The sequence below is a fragment of the Equus asinus genome, chromosome 25 (assembly GCF_041296235.1).
Source record: "Equus asinus isolate D_3611 breed Donkey chromosome 25, EquAss-T2T_v2, whole genome shotgun sequence".
NCBI lineage: Eukaryota > Metazoa > Chordata > Mammalia > Perissodactyla > Equidae > Equus > Equus asinus.
The window spans coordinates 44,264,010-44,289,973 of record NC_091814.1 but is presented as its reverse complement, the minus strand read 5'-3'; the positions used below and the strand labels follow the sequence as shown (position 1 = coordinate 44,289,973).

Below are 25,964 nucleotides of genomic sequence, written 5' to 3'. Positions count from 1 at the left end.
GCTTAATAAGCATGGTTTTAGGTGCCCTTCAGTTTTTGGGCAAGGGGAGACAGAAAGGAGAACGGTGGTAAGAAAGTTCTAGTACTATCTTAGCCTTCCGTAACGCTCCCTGAGCCTGGCAGATGTTTAAAGCTGACTCTTCTATTATAGGGTCTTTGGGGAATTCTTCACAAATGTCTCATCTCTGAGGAGCTATCACCTATGGTTTTATTGAGTTTGGCAGGTACATTTCTCTTCCAGGTGTTCACTTGCAGCTCCTTTCACAGTTTCTAGGAAGGAATTCTTGCAGTTGTGGTCTCTTCACCCTTGCAGTCCTCTAGTCCACAGGAGATATCCACACATCCTTTGCCCTGACAAACCTCCTAGGAGTGCGGGCTAATCCAAAAGCATCAACTCTCTCAGGCTCTGCCACCAGCAGTTAGTCATTTCTCATCATCTAGATTTCCCAGATAAAATCAAACTTCACCCTTTCTGCATTCCATACCCATATCCCATAGGGGACAGGAGGTGGAGCCTCACAGCTTTCTCCGAAAAATCTCTCTCACAAAATCCCTTCCCTTCTCTATTCTCTAACCACTTTTTATAGTCTTATTCTGAGGGGTTCAAGGTAATAGAACTGGTTCCAAACATTTCCTTTGTTTTACAGTTTATCTGGTACTTCATTGTGGTATACAACATCTCTTTTATCTTAGTGTCTCAATTGAAACTTCAGTTTTAATATTTCATCACATATGTATATAATACTTTCATTAATCTACGGTCCTTAGCATAATGAACAAAATGCAACATAACACTGTGCTTCCCTAACTCTCAGCATTATCTCCTACCACTCCTACCAAAGGTCTGTCATTTACTTACCATACTGTTTTGTATTTCTCTGCTTTTGAGCTTGCTGCCCTCTCTATCCCAAATATCATTTCCTATTCCTACACCCTGTCCTTTGTCAGGCTTACTTCTAATTCATACTCATGCAACAAAACCCAAGTCAGGAGTCATGTGCTCCCTGACTTCTTTTCCTTGTTCTTCCCATACACCATTCTAAACTAAGCACCTACCCTACGTACTTACCCTGGCCAACTGCATATCCCATATTATAGGACTAACTACTTTCTATTGAATTTATCTTTTCATGTCTCCGCTTACTGTAGCAGATTGGAAACTCCTTGAGGGTACAAACAATCTTTCTATCCCATTCCTTAGTACAATGCCTGTCCTATTAAGGAACTTAATTTTTGTTGGCCTGAAACAGAAGGGAAGAGTCCAAACAAATTCTAGATAATAAAGAATAATCTTTTTCAATATGATGTACTTGGATAGAATGACAACTTCTCAGAAATTATTGGATTCCAGGCCACTAATTAATCAATACAGTTTAGCTATAGATTATAGAATTTCCCTTACCAATGTTTACTGCTATGGTCCAATTAAAAGTCCCTTAGTTTTGTGAACTGTAGTCCAGTTAAAGTTTCTTATTGTATCGTGATAACATCTTAAATTCATTAGAATGCTTTATCTTAATAGAAAAAAATTATTTCCATACATTTATTCCTTCTGTTTTCATATTCTTCTAGCAAAGAATATGTTCAAGAAAATAGCTATCCTGATCTCAACCAGATGAATAATTTACATAAAATGAGCTACTGCATGTCATATCACTGTAAAAAAGCTCTATGTCTATTGTATTAGTCCCATTTGTATGGAACTGTAGTTTATGAGATATTTATGAAATGATGGATTGTTGCATTTGATTCTCATAATAACTGTGTGATGTATAGGAAGAGAAATCATTATCCACATTTTACAAATGAGATAACCAAGGTTCAGAAAGAAAGAATTATTTGTTCCTCATCACATAGCTAGTGAGCAGTTGAGCTGATGTGAATGTGCGGGGCTTTGGCTCCAAGTTGAGTGCCTTTTCCATTATACCCTTTGTTGCATGTGTTGATAGGAATCATAACTTTCCGAGAAGGTCATTGAGAAAGAAGGAAAAATCAAAGGTAAAAATCACACACACCTACATACACACAAACATACTCCAAACAACACCTCTTAATGAAAGTGGAATACTATGCAGTAATAATTAATAAGTCAATTTATGGTCATAATATTTCCACAGTTTGGTAAAATGTAAAGCTAACTCCCTACTGTACTCCTTTCATTCCTCCTTCCCCTTCAAATCCAAATGGATTGGATGAAAAGTTAAAAACACTAAAAGAAAATATAGCTAGATTTCTTATGGTCTTAGAATGAAAGAACTCTTCCTAAGCATAAACTGGGGAAAATAATTAGAAATATGACAGAAAAGTGTTAATTTACTTACTATACAAAGAGCATTCACTATAAATCGTTTAAAATATGATATAGTAGTTCTTAACTCACAGAAAAAGAAACTGAGATTGCCAATAAACATGTTAAAATGTCCTTAACCTCATAAGTAAAGAAATGCACATTAAATAATGAAATACCATTTTTTACCAATTATACTGGCAAAGAATTTTGAAGTTCAGCCATGTCCCATTTTGGTGATAGCATATAGAAACATACACTGTTGGTAGGAGTTTAAATTGATGCCATCTTTTATGGAGGAGAATTTATCAATATGAAAATTTTAAATGTATATGCCCTTTGATCTAGCACTTTCATATGAGTACATGTACATAAAGATATATGTGCTGAGATACTTTTTAAACCTGGGTGGTAATCACAAAAAAAGAAAAGAAAAACTTAAGTGGTCTTCAGGGACTGATTAAACTACTCCAGACCTATATAAGGGAATACTTTGTGGTCACTAAAAAGAGGTGAGTTATATCTATATGTTCCAGCATGGACAAGAGTCAAAAATACAGTGTTAAGGAAAAAAAGTTTTGTAGAATCTCATTTGTGTGTGTGTGTGTGTATTTGGTTGTCTATGTATAAACAATTTATGAGAGGGGTCACAAAAATTGTTAATAGTATTTTCTATAGGAGATTAAGGGAAGTACCCTTATTTATATTCTTCACCTTCTATCCTCCTGAGCTCTTGGAATTTATTACCAAGAGCACTTATTACTTTAAGGCGAAAAAATGTTTAATTAGAAGAAAACCTCCTACAACCCCATTTCAGCCTTATGTCTCCTTCTAGTTATTTCCCAGTTGCCACCCCTTCACTGTCCGACTTCATGAGTTAGTCTCTGCTTTCTCACTTCCTATTCATTTTCTCAGCCCCCCGCAATCTCATTTTTGTCCTCATGACTTCCCTGAAACTGCTCTTGCCAAAGTCTCCAATTATCTCTCGGTTCATATATCTGGTGTCTACCATAAATATTTCAACACACTTGATCTTCTACAGTAATGGACAGTCCACCCTTCTTGAGAGCTCTCTTCCTTGGGCTTTTATGATACTTGAGTCTCCTGGTTTTCTTTCTGTCTTTCAAATTGTTAAGTCTCTTTTGTCATTTTTGTAGATTTACGTGGTAGTATTCCTCAGCTTATTTTCTTAGGACCTTCTCTTGGTCTGCATGTTCTCTTTCAGAATTCACATTGTCTTAGTCCGTTCCGGCTGCTATAACAAAATACCATAGACTATAGATGGCTTATAATCAAGAGAAATTTATGTCTCACGGTTCTGAAGGTTGGGAAGTCCAAAGTCAAGGCTCTAGCAGATTCACTGTCTGGTGGGGATCTGCTTCCTGGTTCAAAAGACTGACTTTTGGCTGTGTCCTGACATGGGGGAACGGTTGAGGATCTCTCCAGGGTCTATTTCATAAAGGCACTGATCCTACTCATGAGGGCTCCACCCTCACGACCTAATCACCTCCCAAAGGTCACACCTCCAAATACTATCATATTGGAGATTAGAATTTCAATATAAATTGGGGGGGGGGGTACACAAACATTCAGTCTGTAGCACACATCTACTCCCACAGGAACCTCAAACTTAACTTGTCCAAAACTTGCTTTCATTTCTGCCCTCTCCTCAAAGAGCATTGCCTCTCATTTCCCATCTCTGTAAAAGACATCATCATCTTTCTACCCAGTGGCTCATCCTTGACTGTACCCTCTCCCTGATACCTGCAACATTCCCGTCATTAAGGCCTATTTACCTCCTAATTATCTCTCAACTCTATCTACTTCTTCCCCTCTTCTGCCGCTCTAGTTTATGATCTTTACTCAGGTTACTACCATAATCTGTGAACTAGTCTTTAAGTCTTTCATTTTTTCTCTCCCCTCTCTGTGTACCCCTCACTTTTTCCGCTCCTTAGAGAAAGTACTCTTACTGAGACACACATCTGATCATATCATTCCCTCTCCACCACCCAAAACCTTTCTATGTCCACTGGTCTTGTGATCAAGTTGAAATACCCACAGTACTATACATGGTTTCTGTCAAGCCTCATTATTCCCCACCCCTCTTCTCTTAGCCCCAACAAACATCCATACTGCACCAGAGCCACACCGCTGAACTCTCATTTTCTCAAACACCCTAGTATACTTTCACTACGGGCCTTCTCACATGCTAGCCATTCCCTCTAGAACTCTCAGTACCTCTGCATCTGCATATAGCTAACTCCACCTCATCCTTCAAGTCACAACTTCATACTACCTTTTTTCTAAGAAACTTTCTCTGAATCCCCAATTTAAGATCTAGGGCCCCTACTAAGTTCTCACAGAGCCTCTTTTGCATCCTTTTTCATAGGTTTTATCACATTATATTATAATGGATTAACTCACTAGATTATAAGCTGTGTTTGAGTACAAGGACCATGTACTCACCGTTGTATTCCTTACATTTATCTCTAGTATAGTGCCTGACACATAATGTATACCAAGTAATTATTGGGGATAGGTGGATTCATACATATTTTCATTTATTCAGCCAAATGAGAAACTAATGTGAAAGCAAATAGTCATGAGTTTAGGAATGATTAAGAAGTACATGTCATTGAACTCCATCAGTTTTTTTCTCTTTTATTCTCCTTTTACTCATACTTAATTTTATGGCAATAATGAGACTAAAAGTCTAACTAAATTCAGAAAAAGTGAAAGAAAAGTTATTAGCCTTTCCACTCACTCTTTAACTAGTAAGTGTATTAGTTGAGTTGATTTGTGAATGTGGTTTGATCTAGTTTCATGGAATTTTTAAAATTCAATATAGTTGTGTTTATATTTAATTTGTTTAACAGGCACTGGTATATTACATTCCGTTTGCAATTTAAGAACAAAAGAAAAGGGTGTATTACAACATGGTAGTTTCTGTAAAGAGATTGTTGCCTAGTGTCTGTCATACTGGACGCTAGTTGAGTTTTCTGCCCTCCAGATCACATTTTAATATTTATAATCTTGTCTTCCTTCTATGTCTGCCTTCAGTGTATATATACATGTTTATGTGCCAAAATAGGTTGAATGTCATTTTCGTCTATGATGATAAATTTCCTTACCATGAATTTGTTCATTTTAAGTGACAACTCGGGCTGACAATTATGCTTCTTTCCCATTAGCAGCTGAACTCGTTAGACCATCCTGTCTAGAGTCTGAGAGCAGAGAAAGGGAAGATTAGCAGGATGTGTTATGTTTCCATAAATAGCTTTTGTGTGAGTGGTTGTATGGTATAATTCTTTAAACTAACGTACTAATCAGTGAGTAATATAAGCAGTAGGGACTGGCCTTAACTGCAGCAGGTAAATCACTGCAACCAGCCTGTCAGGATCTTCAGGGAGGACATTTTTTAGCACACAAGTAGAACTCTGGTGAATGAGCTCTAATTTATCTTTATTTTTTAATCCAGGGAGGGAAACCTTTAAAATTACAATACAGGAAAGGATCTACTCTTTCAAACAGAAAACAGAAATCCTATGTTTTCACAGATACCAGGCTGAAAAACAATAAAATCTGAGGAGCAAGTAAAGCTACATTTTTCCCAAAGTGAGATCTCAGATGCAGTTTTTAAAAAACTGATTAGACTTTATGTAAATTTTTTGGTAGAGTATTAGGGTACTGAATTTTGTTAATTACTACCTGGGAAATTTCAAACAAGGTTATAAAGTGTCTTTGGAATACATATTAGTGAATACAAGCATATATTGCTGCACCCAGCTTATGGCTGAGCTGTCTCTTCAAGAATTCAGTGCAGTGGTCTGGAATCCTAACTGCCAAGCCAAGCAGAAATTCACCTGCTCTGGAGTATAGGATTTTGTGTGGCAATAAGCATTTTTAATTAAAAGTTTCCCAAATTTGGAACTGATGGAACTGAATCTGTAAACATGTGGCACATTGAGCTAGCACATCCAAGCACTGTTGGCGCTTTGGAGGAAATATGGCTTTTAAAAAAATTGGATGGTTAAGCTGAGAAAAATCCAGCTGTGTTTTACTTAACATTGCACTAATCAGAGTTCTTTGACTCCTTTTTCTTTTTCTTCATCAGTGTTTCCACTGGTGTGTGTGTTGGCTCCCGATCCACCAACCCTTCGCTTTTGTCTTTTAAGACTGATTTCAGATAGGGATTTGGTTAAAGCAATATAATACCAATTCACTGTAGTGAGTAATAGAAAGCCCTTCCTGCCTTGCAGTTTATATCTTAAAGAGGTCAAAAGCAGCAGGTAATCTTCATCAGCAAAGCAATTACCTTTTTAACCCTTACCTATCACATTGCTAGAGGTCCTCAAGTTTACACAGAAATCAAAATTGTCTGCTGACCTTAAAACAAAAATGTAAAGAATATGGTGTTCCTTAATTAGAAGTAAAATTGCTTCTGGGAAGCAGTTTCCCAATTAAACCAAGAAATAATCATATTGCAGCCCTGAATTATTCTTACATGGTATTTGGGATGATGAGGATTTGGGGATGAGGGTGCAAGGGTCGGGAAGAGAAGTAGTCAGGAAGGGCCAGTAGTCAAGGGATTCTCGATATCCACTTTGGGGCAGGGTTCCTTGGTGAAGACTGTTGTCAGATTGGACTGAGAAGAGTTGTCTGAGTTGTCTTAAACTTGTATTATTCTCTCAATAAATCCACTTTCTACTTTCCATTCGAGAAGTAAACTGTAGTGCCATACAAAGCTGCTAAAACGCTCTAGTTAGCAGATCTAAGAAAGATCAATTCATATGAAGGTACAGGAGGAGGTAAATATGATTTAGAGAGGATTTGGGGTTACTAATGCTATTATATGGAAATAGTTGCACAGATAATGCCTCCCCCCAGGCCATTCCCAGGCCGCTTGATCTTCCTGTTTACTGTAATCCTGCTTCTCTGGGAATTACTTCTGTCTTCTCTGAGACGCTTTCTTCCCAATACAGGAAGGGCTTGCTTATTTATTCAGTGTAATGTTGAACATATTAGTGACTTTAGTGTTCAATTCACGGGTATGTGAGTGTAGGTGTGTATATACACGCATAAATGCTGAATAGGAGATTCTGAACTATGTATTAATAATTGAAATTTCAGTAACTAGGAAGAGTTTCGAATCCTGTTTCCTGAGGACTTGGTTGTAATATCTGTTTATGGCTGCACTTGGAAGTTAGACCTGAGTGTTGAAATGAAATGTGTTCAGCATTAGAAATACAGTGAATAAAGAACTTTATCCAACTTTCTGTAAAAGGGAAAAAGACAATGTGTAACCAAATAAGTTAATGCAGAATAGTACCTAGGAATATTAAACTAGGATAAGCACTGCAAAAGAAATAGAACAGATGTGAGAGGAAGATTGTACTTGCAAGGTGGGATGTAGCCAGCACTCTCTAGTAGGGGCTTCTCAGCTTTGTCCTCTAGGAGAGTTAAGAGATTCTCCTCCACCCCCAGAGTTGCCTCAGTTTTCTCCTACAGCCTCTGACTGAGAAATTGTTAATGGGAGTGGGTAGGAGCTTTGCCATTTCTTCCTTTCTGTCTTAAAATGGTCACGTTTGCAGAGCATGTTCCTTGAGTCCTTCAAGCGGCAGCTTCTCCCTGCTGCCTTTAGCTCTAATCTCTTTATAGGTGTAGCACCATGGCAACAGGCCCAGCCTAGAGCCCAGGAACCTTGTTTGTGTTACCTGAGGGGCTGGATGCAGCCTGAGGAAGAGAAGAAGGAATATTACCTATCCTGCAGCCTATTTGGAAGATGACTTCAAGCTCTGTTGTTTGTGTTTCCGTTCTGCTTCTATTGAAGACTTGAAATTATACCTGCAAAACATTTATCCAAAGATGTTATCGGTAACCGAAGGCAGCAGAGAAACCATCTTCTATTGGTTCTTGTTTAAACAGAGAGTTCTTTTCTGAGATGTAGTTCAGAAAGTGACTTGCTATACCGTGACATGTGGCACCACCATGATTTGGGGTTGCACTGCCAGGTGGCTGTACAATTGCTTCATGTAGGTAGACATTTATTTTATTTGAAATAAAATTAATTTATGTTTTAGAATATTTTCCTAGAGAATTTTAAAAATAAAAGTAATAAGCCTTATGTCATACCTCCTTCTATTTAAATGTGCCTTCATCTTTCCTGTTGAGAGGCTCACTCTCAGAGCATGAGAGGCTTTTCCCCTCCAAGGAACTCTTCCTGGGAAAAATGGGCTGGAATTGTTATTTTCTGTGTGTTTAAGAAAGATTACAGTATCCTGTTGCCTCGACCCAGCTGCCTATCAAGCCTATTGGGCAAGGCTGTATGGTAATTACATTAAAGTAATAAAATTGCTTTAGCGTTTAGTTATTTATAGATGATGTGCTGTGTTTATGGTATATAACATGTCATTGTCTTATCCAATAGAACAAAAGTAAATCAATGTGGAGCTGTTATATTGTTATATTTTTATGTACAAAACATTAAGTGGCTTTTGTGCATGCTTTGTATTAACAATGGTAAATATAATTATTGTCTCTTTGACCTTAAAAAGACTGCTGAATATCAGAACACACATTTTTCAGCCTAACCATTAAATGGGGGTTGGTTTTTTTGAGTGTGGAAAGAACGGACTAAAATCCTAAGCTTCAGATGCTTCTTACTGTATGGAGTTTGATTAAACAATGTTAGAATGGAAATAGAAGGGAAAGGGCAGCCTTTAGTGCTAGTTTCCTTTATCTCATTACTTTATAATTTAAGTGAAAGCTACTCTGGCATTAAGTATTTCAATTCCTTTTAATGCTAATGTGGTTATTTCAAGGAAGTGAATGAAGCTGCTTATTTAGTTTGTTTTACAAAAACAAATGTCTTAACACAAGACATTTCTTTATCCCTATTGCTAGGTACTTCTGCTTCAAATATATGTATTTAACTCTGGGTGTTTCAGTCAATAAATACTACAATTATTGAGTAAAACTGCATGGCTATCCAGTTCTGGATTTAAGAATATTCTGCTTTATATTGTTTGATTTCGTTAATTCTTCCAAGGGGAAGGCAGTGAAGTACTAGCTCCTGTAGTGACAAGAATCATGATTCCTAGTATTGTTTTTTAAACAACTAGGAAACAAAATCAACCAGGATGCCTGAATGGTGTTGACAAAGATCTGTTCTTCTAGATGAGAATTTGAACATTTCATTTGAGGGTGGGAGGTTTCTTCCAGGCACTTTATTCTTTATTCATATTTATGTATTAAAGCATGGATAGAACCAAAAGCTTGCCAGAAAAGGATTCCATATTGAAATGGAAATCAGACCTTTTGAAAGGCAGGGTCTTGTGCTGAAAAGTTTGGCTTTGACTCTCTGTGTGTATGTCTGTTTATTCCACCAAAGCAGAAAGAAACAGAATGGGGATTCAGCCACTACTATTTTGTCAATGATAGAAGAGGATAAAGCTATCACATGAAAAAAAAGAAAAGAAATAACATTTCTTTTGATAATACCTTTGCATAAAAAAGAATGTATAACATAACCTTGAATAGTATATATTTCTCCATCTCAAAGATAGAAATGAGGAGAAAAACAATGTTTGTGGTAGAACTTTGAGCTTCCTTGAATCTAGTAAAATTATAGTACACTTTGTGCTTTATTGAAAACAACAGTGTGTGTGTGTACACACACCAATATATAATGTATATGGTTTATATGTGCCACATGAATATAGTTACTGTTATTATTATTATAGATGAACTATTAATTTGCTCCTTGTTTATTTTTCCCTTTGGCATTTATACATTTGTTGTTAGCCTCCATTGTGTTAGACCTTCATTTCCTCCTTGGCCAAGTAGTTACACTATTGTAAATATCTTTTTCTTCTTGTAGGTCTCGTGGGCTGCCTAAACTAAAGGAGTCACGTTCCCATGAATCCTTGCTGAGCCCATGCAGTGCAGTGGAGTGTCTTGATCTTGGTAGAGGAGAGCCTGTATCAGTGAAACCACTCCATAGCAGCATCCTTGGACAAGACTTCTGCTTTGAGGTAAAAAAGTGTAGAAAGAAGGAAGAGTAAACAACAAGCATTTTGTTTTACAAGTCTTACTGGATAAGATTTTCTATCCAGTGATTTTGTGATTTGATTACTGTAGTGTTAATGATTTGATCATCTTAACTGGTTTTCAGTTGTTAAAAACTACCTACTTACAGGGAAAAAGTTGGAAATCTATTAATCTAATTATATTGGTTATTATAATATAAAGTTATATATATAACTTTAATATATATAATAGTTATTATACATAAAGTTATTAATGATGGCTTCTCATTCCTTTTAGCCTAGTCTGCTTCAAGATAAATGGGTTCTTAGTACCTTCTCAGCAGAGGTCACAAGATTAACAACTTATTAAATTGGTATTTTAATTTTTTAATATTGATGAAGATATCACCCAATATGTTTTTATTTTTCTCTTGAAAGCAAAAGCCCCTGATTTTAATGATTCCTTGAGGAAATTGACCAAAACCATAATTTTTCTAACTAAAACATGGGCAGTTTGAGATTTGGGACTATGTCTTCTTTATTTTTTTAATCCTCTGCACCTAGCCCAGTCCCTGGCACATTGCAGGTGCCTAATTTCTTGAAAGAACAAATTGCTCTTCACCAGAAAATTATGACTCTTACTTTTTATGAGGTAATTTCTCCCTCCCAAATTAGATGTACACAATCGGCCATTTGCAAATTAAATTTTAAAATAATATATGTAATTGTTAGGGTTAGGATTTGATTAATTAACACAAACTTACTAAGTAACTAGTGATCAATCCTATGGTAGATGCTGTAGAAGTTGAAAAATGTTTGATTCCTGTTCTTATGGACCTGCAGTATCCAACAGAAATATAAAGCAAGCCACATACATAATTTTAAATTTTATTAAACCCAAATATTATCATTTCAACATATAACTAATATAAAGTTGTCCATGAGATTTTTTACATTCTTTTTTTTTTTTTTTAACTAAGTCTTCAACATCTGATATGTATTTTACACTTAGAGCACATCTCCATTTGGGCTAGCTACATTTCAGATGCTCACTAGCCACTTGTGGCTAGTAGCTACCACATAATCTGACCTGATTCATTAAGTTATAATCTGAGATTGAGTTAGTATGTGAGCACATTTCAGCAATTTGGACAGGTCATTTCTTGGTGTTCTTTTCTATAAAAGTCACTTGAAGGTTCCCATATTTGTGGAGCTCGGTTCAGCATGTTGTATACCAGGCCCAGTGTTAGCTGCTAGGCATATAGACAACATGTTTCATTTTTAAAGGACAGTGATAGTAATTGCCAGGCTAACATAATAAATGACTAGAAATCAACAGATTTGTTGCCTAGTGGAGTAGAAACGGATTCCAAAGACAGTAATTCATTACTGGTAACTCTTTTCACCTTGATTTAGTAGCCTCCATAATATTGTAAGTGAAGGCAATCCTGAGAAATTTGATAAGCTATTTTAGAGACTGTCTTCCCTTTTTTAGTTATTTTCTATTAACTCACTTAGAATTGAGTATATTCATTTGCAGGTAGTTTAAGATGTGGCCTGAAAGATTTTTACTTTTGATCTTTTTGAATTGTAGGCAGGTTTTAGCTTCCTGAACTGAATTCTCAATGGCCTTTGTTCTCATATCTGGAGATGAGTGTGCATATTACCTAGATAACAAAGCAAAAAGCCAATGTAGATGTAGATATAGATATCACAAAACTAGCACTTATCGTTTTGGTTTCATGTAGTATGGTTTATCTTCATGGCATATCCCTAACTCTTAAATGATACAACTAGGTTTCCCATACTTATCTCTAATCTTTATGTTGAAGGTTACCTACTTAAGTGGAAGTAAATGCTTCAGCTGTAACTCTGCTTCAGAGAGAGATAAGTGGATGGAAAACCTTCGCAGGACAGTTCAACCAAATAAGGTAATAGTGGCTTTGTGTGTCTAAAAAATGTATAATTCTGCAAGCAGTAAGTTGATAGAAGATAAATACAGTAAGAATACCTTAATTTTTATATAGTTTTTAAAACACATTTACATATTATGCTATTTTATGCTCAAAATAATCTTGTTGCAGATATTGTCATGCTACCAGTGTGGATAAGAAGACTCAGAAGTTAAGTGACTTACCCAAGTCAGAAGCTAGTGAATGATAGAAATGGGACTAGAACACAAGTGTCTTAACTACTTACCTCTATTTTATTTGCTGAAAGTAGTCCAGTTGCTGCTAGGCTAGCTTTATGAGAACTTACATGACAAGATATTTTTTTAACTGAAGTAAAATAGAATGTATGTGGCTTTCTAAGATTCTGATACATTCTTGTTTAGAGCTTGCCATTATTGTGAACAATGAGGTAAGAATCCCTTTTATTATTTATTGACTACTCTTAATAAAGCACATAGTCAGCATCACCTACTTTAAGAGGAAAATGTTGTCTGAGATTTCAGCTCTCAAACTCAACTTTGTTACTTCCTTATAGGACAATTGCAGACGAGCTGAAAATGTTCTTCGTTTATGGATCATTGAAGCCAAGGACCTTGCCCCTAAAAAGAAATATTTCTGTGAACTGTGCCTTGATGATACCCTCTTTGCTCGTACAACCAGCAAGACCAAAGCAGACAATATTTTCTGGGGTGAACATTTTGAATTCTACAGCCTTCCACCTCTTCATAGCATCACAGTTCACATTTATAAAGATGTGGAAAAAAAGAAGAAAAAAGACAAGAATAATTATGTAGGGCTAGTCAACATCCCCACTGCCAGTGTGACTGGTCGCCAATTTGTAGAAAAGTGGTATCCTGTGAGTACACCTACACCCAACAAAGGAAAGACGGGAGGACCTTCTATTCGAATTAAATCACGTTTCCAGACTATCACCATTCTGCCTATGGAGCAATACAAAGAATTTGCAGAATTTGTCACCAGCAACTATACCATGCTGTGTTCTGTCCTTGAACCAGTAATTAGTGTGAGAAATAAAGAAGAATTAGCCTGTGCCTTAGTGCACATTCTTCAGAGTACTGGCAGAGCCAAGGTAAGTGGAAAAGGAGAATGTATTACCCCAAATCTCTTCCCTACACTTTATGAAGAAACAAACATGTTTGTTTTACTGTAAAGAGCCAAATTAGAGAAATATGCTTTGCTATTGGTCAAAAAAAAGAATTAGGAAGGAACCCTATTAGCAGTTCTTCGATCCAGAAAAGATGGGGATTATAAAACTAAAAAAGTAAAATGGAGAGACCAACAAATACTTATTTAAATTCCATTTGTATGAAATATGGATACCATAGCTAGCTCTTTATTGTCTGATGAAATAAATGTAGGATTGGCGTGATAATCCCACACTGCGTTCAAGATTGTTTGTCTTTAGTTCTAGAGTGTGTTGTATTGTGGTTTTACTCCTTACTATATTTTAGGTTAAGATTAATTGATGACTATATCCCTTGGTCACAGAAGGAGGTATTCCAGAAGTATGCTGGGCGTTATCAAGAATCTTCATAGGATTAAAATCTAAATTTTGAATTAAAATAGCAAGGGATGTTATATAATTGGTAGCTGTTTCATGATAGCCTTAACTTGTTTCATCTTGGATACAAGTAAAAATTCAGGAAGATGGAAAAAGAGAAATATGCTAATCATAAGAAAAAGACCAGTCAATTGATAGTGTCTTTGATAGGCCTGAACTTTGAGGCATATTCACTTAACTAGACTGAGTCTCCATTATATTATTTTATATGCAAATTGATTGTGGTAAAATTTATTTTAGATCTAGAGGAGTTCACAGCTAGAATAATTTATTTAGAACCAAACAGTAAAGTTAAGTGCTTTTAAGTTTTCTTGATACAAATCAGAATATATCAACATATTCAGTAGTTAGTTCCTTTTCTAACTGCCTTCCTATTGATTTATCATTCTTGTGGTTGAATTTACCGATGATAATTTTGAGCTCTCTGGTGTTAAAAAAAAAAAAGCCTGCAAGTTTGAGGTGAGATGTCATTGGAATTTTGAGTCTCATCTTTGAAATTGTATGGATATGGTCATTCTGCTCTTCAGTTGCTCAAAGTTCAAGGGTTTATGTAGGATTTTTTTAACAACTTTATTGAGGTGCAATTTTCATACAATAAACTTCACCCATTTAAAGTGTAAAATTCGATGAGTTTTGACAGATTATACATAGACTCGTGGAAACCACAACAATAAGATACAGAATGTTGCCATCATGCCCCAAAGTCTCTTCCTGTCCTGTGACACGAGTTTTAATAGTGATTCGTAAGTGTACAACTCTTTTACACTATTGAGCTTCCCCAGAGTAAATCCCATTAATGTGCAAAATGCTTAATTTTAAAGAAAAATAAATCAGCATATTCCCTCTGTTTTTGGTTTTGGAGACTTTAAAATATCCAATGAATTTATAACATTAAAAATATATTATCTCATTTCATACTGAACAACAATAAACATTGAATTTTAAGTTCTTTAAGACTGTTGAGAAATGAAGCAGCTATTTCTTAAGGGCTTTATTTCTCCTTATGCCTTTCTTCTGATGGATGGGTGGACAAATGGATAGATGGAGAGAGATAGAGAGAGTCAGCCTAGAAGATAAGTTCGTGTTAGGTTCAAGAAATTCCACATTGGGGGCAGGCCTGGTGGCATAATGGTTAAGTTCACGTGAACCACTTCAGCAGCCCGGGGTTTGCAGGTTTGGATCTCAGGCGCAGACCTACACACTGGTCATCAAGCCATGCTGTGAGCATGTCCCATTATACAAAGTAGAGGAAGATTGGCACGGATGTTAGCTCAGGGACCATCTTCCTCAAGCAAAAAGGAAGATTGGTAAGAGTTGTTAGCTCAGGGCCAATCTTCCTCTCAAACAAATAAAAGAAATTCCACGTTGATACTGTGAACCAATTTGTAACTGTTATATATTGAAAACCTGATATGTGTCAGAAATTGTTAAGTGCTGAAAATGTAGAGGTGAATAAAAATAGACACTGTCTTTGGTCTAATGGGGCTTACAGTATTCTGGGGAAAACAGATATTAATCAAGTAATTACAGAAATAAATGTGTAATTACAGTGAGAAGTGCAGAGAAAGAAAAGATAAATGATGCTATGAGAGTGTGGATTAAGGGGACCTGACTAATGGGGTTCAGGGGCAGTATTGGTCAGAGAAGCCTTCATTAAGGAAATGATGTGCAAACGAAGATCCAAAGGATTCGAGGAATTAACTCCATGACTGTGGGGGTGAGAGCAAGGGTAGGAGCAAGGGCAGAACTGAGAACAGCATTTGCAAAAAGCTTTGTAATGAATAGACGATAGTGGATGTTAGAAAGAGTTTGATGTGTTCAAGCACCTAAAAAGAAGTCCCTTGAAGCTGGAGCAGAATGCAGAAAGAATTGTACAATATGAGGCTGGGAAGGTAGACGGAAACCAGAAAATATAGAGACTTGTAGACCGCATTCAGAGTTATGGCCTTTATCAAAAGTGTAGTGGAAAACCTTTGAAGGAATTTTAAACTCAGGAGTGGTGACACCTAGGATTTTATCCTGACTGACGTTTTTCTTTCAAATGAATCTGGTAGCTTTAGTTTTAAAGCAGCATTCCCAGGATGTCTGATATTTCATCAGTTTCTTCTAATGTATATTATCTATTCAGTTGCTTTCTGCCTGATTGAACATTATTCTACCAGGATTTTCTGACCGATTTGGTGATGTCTGAGGTGGATCGATGTGGAGAGCATGATGTCTTGATCTTCAGAGAGAACACCATTGCCACCAAATCCATTGAGGAATACCTCAAGTTGGTGGGACAACAGTATCTTCATGACGCTTTGGGTATGAAGAAGAAAAACATCTGTTTTCTTTTCTTTCCCTTTTGATTTTAAATTGGTTCACCCTCATAAGACAAACAAATGAAGCTCAAATTCTGCATGTTATTTAGTTGTAGCTGACTAGAGTGTTAAAGTTTGAGTTTCAGCTGTAAGAAGTCTCTGCGGTACTCACCAGTGGGTTACTACAGTATGTACAGAAAGAGAAAGCCCATCAGCTTATGCAGCTACCCCCAGACCCCCAAGTTCCTGACTCTGAGATATACAGTAATATTAGTGGATGTCACTACTAGACCTGAGGTGACGTGTTTCCCCCAAAGTGCTGGATATTTATATCATGATATAAATATATTACCTCAGTCTTAAGTGTTAACATTTGTTATCACGCATCAAAATTGAAGAAGTTTGAAGAAAGTTGCCAATTCCCACAACTCCCAATTTCTGCCTTTAAAGACCTCCAGAATTTTTAACAATAACTAATTTTAGTCCAATCAGTAGTCCTTGGGACTAGGCCACTCACTTGCAGTTCCAGATTTCATCATGAAATTGAAGCATTAACCACTAGAGTAAGCTGCTGTGCTGGGCACTTTAATGTAGATCATGATAAAGCCTACAGGAGTTCCTTGAAGAACATAGTCATTTCTTTTACCTCCATATCCCCAGTACTTCACACAGAATGGAGAGCGGCACTATCATATAGAAACATAATGTGAGTCACATGTGAGCAATTTAAATTTTCTAGTAGTCACGGTATAAAAAGGGTAAAGAGAAACAGATAAAGTTAATTTTAATAACATTTATTTAACTCAATATATCCAAATATTATTTAATAGGTTATCAATATAAAAATTATTTAATGAAGTAGTTTACTTTTCATACTAGTTCTTTGCAATTCAGTCTGTATTTTACATTTATTACACATTTCGTTGGCACTAGCCACATTTCAAGTGTAGTCAGGTGACTACCAAAAGTAGCCAGTAAGGTGTGTTGAGTGAATGGATAGACTTTTGCCTCAAGGAGCTTACAATATAGTGAGATAAGAAAGATAAGGATATCCCTGTAACCAAAAAGGGAGAGAAATCCTGTGGTTTCTCAAAGAATTAAAGAAATTAATTCTAGCTGATGGAATTATAAAATTTCCCGTGTGAAATACATTTGGTAGCTTGACGAATAGAAAGGTTATATAAAAACAGATTGGACAGGGAGGTGGTAGGGAGTAGCATAGGGGAAAGAACCACATGAAAAGAAGGGCAGAGAACCAGGCATGTGTGGAGTAAAACCAGTTAACTGAAAATGAAGTGAAAAAGGCAAATCAACAACAACAACAAAAATGAGAAAAACAGAACAATTTGTTGACAGCCTTGAATGCCTGAGTTTAGATTTTACAGTAATCACTGGCAAGCCATTGAAAGTCTTGAGCAGGGTGTTTTCAATAGAATCAGTATAAGAGAGTGATTAAAATGGGTTGATGAAGAAAGCAACTGAAAGCAGAGAGACCAGTTAAGAAGCTTTGTATTAAGGAAGGCAAGAAATAACGAGACTCTGAATGAGGTAATCACCAAGAGTATGAGAAAAGGTGGATCTGAGAAATATTAAAGTTGAACTGTTAGGACTTAGTTTGTAGTAACTTAGTTTGTGGTGGGGGGTGAGGAGATCAGATAATATAGTGAATTTGGGGTCTTTGTGAATGACTAGAGGGACGATGAGATTCTTAGAAATAGAGAACATAGAAGTAGTAGGCTTGAAAGATGGGAAATGATATTTCTACTTGACATGTATTCAATTTGAAGTTCTGGTAGGAAATCCCAAGACATCTGTCTAGCTGGCTCTTGGAAGGGAGATAAATGAAGCTACAAAATTACCAGAGGAGGAAGAGAACAGAGCCAAAGACAGATCTTACAGAGCATCTGGGTTTATAGTGTAGAAGGAAGAAGAGGTGATCAGAGAGAGAGAAAATACACACCTGCATGAGAAAAGAAAGAAAGGGGGCTGGCCCCGTGGCTGAGTGGTTAAAGTTCTGCGTGCTCTGCTTTGGCGGCCCAGGTTCATAGGTTCAAATCCCAGGCGTAGACCTACTCCACTCATCAGCCGTGCTGTGTAGGCATCCCACATACAAAATGGAGGAAGATTGGCACAGATGTTAGCTCTGGGTGAATCTTCTTCACCAAAAAAAAAGAGAAAGAAAGAAAACCGGGAAAATACTGAGTCCTAGAGACCAAGAGAGAAGAAAGTATCAATTGAGTCAGAGATTGAGAGAGGTGAAAATAAGAAAAACAGGCTATTCCATTTGGCAACTGAAAGGTCACTAGTGATGGTGGGGACTGTTGTCAGGAGGATAGGAGCTAGGTTGTACAGGGCAAAAAGTGAATGACTGCTCAAGAAATAGGACCACTGTGTTTATGTAAAGCAGATGCACTGTAGTGGCAATTAGTTCCTAATCTGGAGAAGTAGATTTTTTTTCTCTTCCTCCTTCCTATCTTCATATTCTTTTCTTTTCGCTAAGTCATGTACTTTAGTTTAAGATCTAATGAGAATTTATGAGAATAGTGAAAATGGATTTTCATTAACGTTAGGAAACATATAGAGAGGTTCATAGTCTCACTTAGATAAAGAGCTTAGTACAGTCATATCATATATTATATCTCATGGTTTGCTTTAATGATTCATATTACCTTATAAAAGGAATGATTAAGCGTTTCAAACAGTATTCTCCATTCTGTAGACATAGGGGTAAGTATATATTGACCACCTACTTCTTAAAAATCAAATACTCATATTCTATCTAATTCAGTGTGCTAGACAGGATTTCCAAATAATTTCCAAAGTAAAAAGTAGACATAAGTCCTTTGATAGGACAGTTAATAATTAGCTAATTGGCTCAACAAGACATGAAAATTAATTCAATGAGCATAGGAAGAAATTCATGTAACCCCACAAAGATCTCTATTATCGTATTTGTAACCCAAGAACAAGGGCCACAGTGGTGAAAATGACTGCTGCTTCCAAGAGCATAAACAAAATTAATTGGTAAGTTTCTTCAGGATAGAGATTCTCCTGTCTTCTTCCCATATTTCTAATTAGCCTTAACATTTTAGATTCTCAATGGCTGATTTTTCTCCTACATTTTACTTTTATGACAGAAATCCTATTTTGAAAACAACTTACAGAATGCATCTTGGAGCCAGTGTAAATTCACACTTATTTTATATGATTCAATATAGTAGTAAGTGATTTTTCAAATAGTAACCCTGAAGAACTGCAAAATTTTCAGTTACCTGAGAAAGATTCAATTATTTTCATTGTACGATACTGTACTTGCTATGGCAGAAGCCTCTAATAATACAATTGAGGAAGATTTCATAAGTATTAAATAAAATGGCTTTCACAGTAAAGTCTCAGTAAACAAAAAAATTAAATTAGTAAGTACAGTTGAGCACACTGAATAAAGTTTTGTTATATTTTGTGCATTTTGGGCAAAAAAAATAGATGCTATTTCCAGACTGCCTGAAGAATTCTCAGAGAAAATTCAGTTAAAAGTTGCCAGTCATATTATACAATATCTACCTGCTTTTTAGCCGGTCCTCATTTATCTTGATTAAAAGCATTACTCTTTACTGAACAGATTCTGCCTCAGTTAGACTTAAATTAAACCTTCCATCTCTTAACCCCTTTTACCTTTCTGATTGAAATCAGATTGCGTGTTGATGTCTTGTGAGATACAGGAAATACCGTCTGTGAGATATAAAAAAGAAGTCCCTAAAAAGGCCTGATTTCCATCCTTGGTGGCAGAGGCAAATTTAGTTTTAGCAATAATATATCCTTACCTATTTACTTTCTTCTACACATGCATTTGGATGCTAGATAGTAATGAGTGAATGATTTACACAGAAAACATACCATAGAACATTCTAGGCACAAACTCACATTTAAACAACATAGTGAGTACCCACCCCCTTTGGCTCTGATTTTTTTTTAAAGGCAAGAGAGCAAACATAAATGAATTATTGAATCTGTCTCAATAATTTTTGATCACGTAGGGAGCTTCTAGGTACAAATCTATAAAAGGTTCACCTTTCAATGTGGTACCTTCTACGTCATCAGATGTAGATTATAGTTTTAAAAGTGAAAATAATTTTCTCAATTTTGGAGGATATTAAATATATCATAATCAGATTAAAAAAACCTTTATAAAACAATTTAGTTGTGGACCCATGAGTTATTTGTTTGTCTCTTTTCTTGAAGAATAAAAGAAAAATATTCTTAAAATTCATGAGTTATTTTATTAGTAGTATTGTTTCCCTAGAATAGGTATAACCTTAAGGAACTCACTAAACGGGATATTTATGATATAAATTTAGAGACGGGCCAGTTTTTACATGCAGGATTTGACTTTGATGACTTAGTTATTTCTGATTCTCACCACACTCTATAGGGTGGCAGTTATTAATGTCATTTTACAAATAAGGCAGCTGAAACTCAGACTAGTTAAGTGACTTTGCAAAACCTCACACTCAGTTAAGTGACAGGTCCAGGATTTGATCCTAGATGTCTGGCTCCAAAGCCTTTACTTTCTCTGTGTACCACTTAGTTTCCTGTTCTTCAAGCATTTTGCTTCGAAATAATTGCTTCCCATCCTCTATGATAACTATTTTTTAAATCCTTCATTTACCTCAGTATTAACCATTTTAATAGAAAATGCTCTTTATATTGCTGCTACTACTTAATTTTGCAGAAATTATTGTTCTCTTTCATGAAATCTGTTATAACAAGCCTGGACCACAAGTAATATAAGCAGATTTGAAAGAATCTCTGAAAGATCTTACTCCTCTTTTATAAAGACCTATAAAAACCCAAGAATACATACTATCATCTCTGATAAATATTTATTAAACACCTGCAATGCGTTGGGAGCTATTTGATAGGCTGGAGATTTGAACATGAATAAAACCTGGTCCCTGACCTCCAAGAGTATTCATGCCAGAGATGAGATAGATGTGTGGACAAATAAGCACAAAGTAGTGTGAAACATGGAGGAGTAGAGCATATACAAGGTATAGTGTATAGTGGAGGTTTAACAGGTGAGGTAAGAATTGGTTCTTTCAGGGAATATTGGACATATCTCTATAGAGGATAGGATATGTGAACAGGACGTCTAAGCTAAATTTATTTGGAAAAACATTACAGATTATACAAAGAGATATTCTGCTACAATTTTGTGCTAGGCTGAATGACTATCCCGATTACAAGAGGTGAGCCTGGAGACCCTTACTCGAATCTATGTTTGGCACCAGCATTAGTACTTAAAGCCTTAGGTGAGCTATTCAATCAAGCTTGGCTTATTTTTTTCTTCTAAAATAGTAACAACGGTATTTACCCTGGTAGAGGGTCCTTATAACAAAATTAAATATATTGGTGGTTTCACATAAAAGACTTAAAGTTATATCATTGTTTAAGGAGTATCATTATTATTTTTATCAATACCATGACTATAATGTTAGTGATTACTGTTTTTCCACTTCCAGGGTAAGGAAAATAAATATGATACATGGGAAGTGGTAACTCTTGGTTTCCAAAGCAGTAGCCCTTCGTGAACAATCTTTTGTGCCCTCCATGTCAGGTCTCAGAAAGAATTCCTCATTATACAATTTAGGACAGAGATTCTAAATCCTTTTATTCTACTCAGGAAGACACTATTTATAGTTATACTATCTGACATCTTCTTTCTTCAAATAGGGGAGTTCATCAAAGCTTTGTATGAGTCAGATGAGAACTGTGAGGTGGATCCCAGCAAATGTTCATCTAGTGAACTGATAGACCATCAGAGCAACCTGAAAATGTGCTGTGAGCTGGCTTTCTGCAAGATCATCAACTCTTACTGGTGAGCTGGTATCAGTGCTTCATCTCCTGCTTATGGAACTTAAATTTTTCCATATAAAAGTCAACACAGTGTTAACTATTTCCCAAGCAAAGGTAGGGCTTAGGGGAAAAGTGAAAGTTTTCATAATACAGTCCTGTCTAAAATCTAAATCTCCTTTATAAGCAGAAGTGCCTCTGAACTGACTATCTACATAAATGTGATGTTTCCTCAGAATATTAACACCACATCCTCTAATACCAAAAGTATTTTAATGGCTTTCTAAAATATTTACTAATGCTAAACAGATTCAGTAATGATTTTTTTATCATTGCTTCAACCCCAGCAACTGGTGAGATTTGGAAGACTTTTGATGAACAGTCTTTAGAGAGATTATGATGAGGAGCCTCATGCCCTTTTCCCACTTCACAAAACTAAATTTATACTAATCCCTGAGTTTTGTGGCTTTGGGTTTCCAATCTCCATTCAGGTTTCTGTGAGTTTTCCTCCACCTCTCAGCCACGATCAGAGCCCTCTCCACTAGGCCCTCATAGCCGGGCTGTAGAGCAGAGTGTGTTGGGTCAGAGTGGGATTGCTTATGGCACTCTTATATTTAGAGATTTGGATCTCTCTTCCTTCCCCAGCGTTTTCCCTCGTGAGTTGAAAGAAGTGTTTGCATCATGGAAGCAGCAGTGCCTGAACCGTGGCAAGCAAGACATCAGCGAGCGGCTCATCAGTGCCTCATTGTTTCTCCGTTTTCTGTGCCCGGCCATTATGTCTCCCAGTCTTTTCAACCTTATGCAGGAGTATCCTGATGACCGCACATCTCGGACTCTGACTCTAATTGCCAAAGTCATTCAGAACCTGGCTAACTTTGCCAAGTAGGTGTCGCTACCATAACCACTTTAAAAAAACATTATTTAAAAAATACATGAGACCTAAAATTTAGATGGGAGTGGAGAGCCTCATTACTCATGTTACAAGATTTTCATGTGGTATTATTAAAAATAGCAAAAAAAATGGAAAAGACTTAAACATTCACTTTATAAAGGAACAATTAAGTAACCTATGGTATATACATTCAATGGAATGTTTGCCATCACTGTAAATAGTGTTTACAAAGAAACAATAATATGGAAAATGATAAAGATATATTAAATGAAAATGCTATTGAAAACTTTAGCCAAAAAAAAAGACAGGATACCAAATGATGCATGTGTTGTTATTCCAGCAACATGAAAACACAAAAACCTAAGTATAAAAAAGGTGGAAAGAACAATCAGACAAATTCTATGGTTATATTGTCTAAGGCAATTGGCCTGGCTTCTTCAAAAAAGTCAATGTCATAAAAAATGGAAAAGACGGAGGGGATTGTTCTAGATTAGAAGAGACTAAATGCAATGCTTGAATTTTAATTGGATCTGAATTGGAAAAAAAAATCTATAAAAATCATTTTGGGGACAATTGGTGAAATTTAAATATGAACTATATATATAAAATGATTTATGAATAAGGTTTTAAAAGTATTAGTGTGAAAATGGCATTGGTTTATGTGAGAGATATTCCATATTCCGAAGAAATAGGTGCTAATGTATTTAAAGATTATGCCTGCAACTTAGTTTAAAATGGTCAGCCAAGAAAAAAACATATATGTGTCTATAGAGAGAGTGAAAGCAAACTTGGCAATATGTGAAGAGTTGGTTAATATAGGTGAATGGTATGTGGCATTCATTGTATATTCTTTCAACTTTTCTGGAGCTTTAAAATATTTCTAGAGGAAGTTAGGAGAAAGCAGTTGGGAAATACACTCAAATGTAAACAGCAGATATGTTTGGGTGATAGAGTGGGTGCATCCATACTGTTTCTTTCCACTTTTCATTGTTTTCAAATTTTTCTTAAGTATTTATAGTTTTTATAATTTATGGAAAACAATTGTAAGAATTCAGTGAGAAGGAATTCACACTGGCAAAACTGGTCACAGATTTATTCAATATTGAAGTTTAAAGACAAGTTTCTATAAGCAGTATATAGAAGGAAAAAATTAGAACTTCAATGAAGCAGATTGTTTTCTAGTTTTATAAATAGTGGCTTTTTAGAAGTACGCTACTTTAACTTTGTGCGCCCTATGTGTGCCAATGCAGAAATATACACATTTACCCATATTTGAGCTAATTCTGGTAAAAATTATTTCTTGTTTATTTTGGAACAAATTTTGTGGACTTAAGCTAGGCCCAGAAGATAGGTAGAAACTACATAAGCAAAGAAGAGAGAAATTCTCTAGTGGGAATAAATAGTATGAGCAAAGGCTTGGAGAGGAAAAAGAGTGTAATATATTTGGGAGACTTTGAAGAAGCTAGTGATGTTGAAGGTTTACACTTAGGAGCGTTTGGTAGGGAAATGAAGGCTTTAAAGAGAGCTTTAAATACTAGAAAAGAGGGTTTTCCTTTACCTTAGAGAGAATAGAAAGCTATTCAAAGTTTTTGAGTATTAAAGTAAAATTAAGAAAGTATACTTTAGCATTTATCATTTATAGATAATAAACAAATTAGTCACTTACCTCTCCAAAATAAAAAAAATTTTGTGGCTCTGTGTAAACTCAACTCAAAATGATCACATCTCTTTTCCTGAATATGTTCTTTCTCATTTTCTCTCCCTCTGCTTCAGATTTGGTAACAAAGAGGAGTACATGGCATTCATGAATGATTTTTTAGAACATGAATGGGGTGGAATGAAACGCTTTCTTTTGGAGATCTCTAATCCAGACACCATCTCAAATACCCCAGGCTTTGATGGTTACATTGATCTAGGCCGAGAACTTTCAGTTTTGCATTCCTTACTGTGGGAAGTAGTTTCCCAACTTGATAAGGTAAAGTAGGCTGGAAGGGTAATGGGAGATGGGAGGTAGAGAACCCTGATGTACCTGAATTCTGGAGTGTCTACAGAGTGGTAGCTTTCTGCTAGTTGAAGGCAACCTTTTGCCCTAAAAGCCTGGAAGTGGATGGTTATCATTTCTGAGTGAAATATATGCCCTGCAAACCAGGAAATTCTAGAAAGCCATGAAATTATTAAAATATATTTTTGGGTAATTATGTGAATAAATGGAATATATATTTCTATAAATAAATATATTTGTATATATTTGTGTATGTATGTGTGTATATATACAAATATATATACACACACACATACACTTAACCTAGAATCTAATATCACATATTGGTGTATGTAGCCTTATTCATGTATAGTAGAATGAGATGAAACCTCATATAGTAATTTCTAACAAAAGTGTGGACTTAGAAAAATATTGAGACTATTGTGTTTAAGTAATTTTACCCATGAGATTTACTTTTATCATGTAAGTCAGAGGGTTTAATATAACTATTAGTACTACAGAGTTACATGGATCTGACAATCCTGATGTTTTCTTTCTTCACATGTGAATTAAGAATACAGAAAACAATTATCATTTTTAATCATTTTCTGACTATAAGCTAAGAATTTTATTATATATCATATTACTAACTAAATGTATCCCCATGCCAATCATTTTCTTCCTTCTGGAATTTTGCAAAGAGGAATATTGTGTAATAGAAAATAGTTGGATAGACTTTGGCTAGGTTTATCACAATAATTATTCATTGATGTTTTTGTTTGCTACAGGTACTTTGTAAATATGTGTGGTGGTATGTTAGAATAACTTCAAAAAACAAAGTTATTTTTCTGTGATAAGAATTTGTTTTCCTCCGTTCTCCTATTATCCTTAAAAATGTTACACCAATAAAATTGGGGAGAGGAGTAAAACCTATTAACAAAGACCAATTTCCTGAAGAAATGTAAATGATAGGGTGTCCATTGGTGCTTAAAACATTTGTTAAATAATAAACTGTTCCTTATTCTTGAGGGCCCTTTCTTCACTTTTAGAAACGCTAGCTAGATTTTAAGTTGCAGCTATGCTGATGATAA

General features: G+C 35.7%; 1 protein-coding gene across 17 annotated transcripts in view; it reads left to right on the top strand.

Moving 5' to 3' along the window:
- Window positions 1-25,964, top strand: part of RASAL2 (RAS protein activator like 2) — a 371,817-nt gene that overhangs the window by 318,871 nt on the left and 26,982 nt on the right. For all 17 annotated transcript variants that reach the window (XM_070497403.1, XM_070497404.1, XM_044758568.2 and 14 more), the window contains 7 exons: window positions 10,166-10,319; window positions 12,146-12,244; window positions 12,801-13,355; window positions 16,010-16,154; window positions 21,881-22,025; window positions 22,646-22,882; window positions 24,666-24,867. In XM_070497403.1, the coding sequence (XP_070353504.1) occupies window positions 10,166-10,319; window positions 12,146-12,244; window positions 12,801-13,355; window positions 16,010-16,154; window positions 21,881-22,025; window positions 22,646-22,882; window positions 24,666-24,867 (1,537 nt within the window). The remainder of the gene's footprint in view (window positions 1-10,165; window positions 10,320-12,145; window positions 12,245-12,800; window positions 13,356-16,009; window positions 16,155-21,880; window positions 22,026-22,645; window positions 22,883-24,665; window positions 24,868-25,964) is intronic.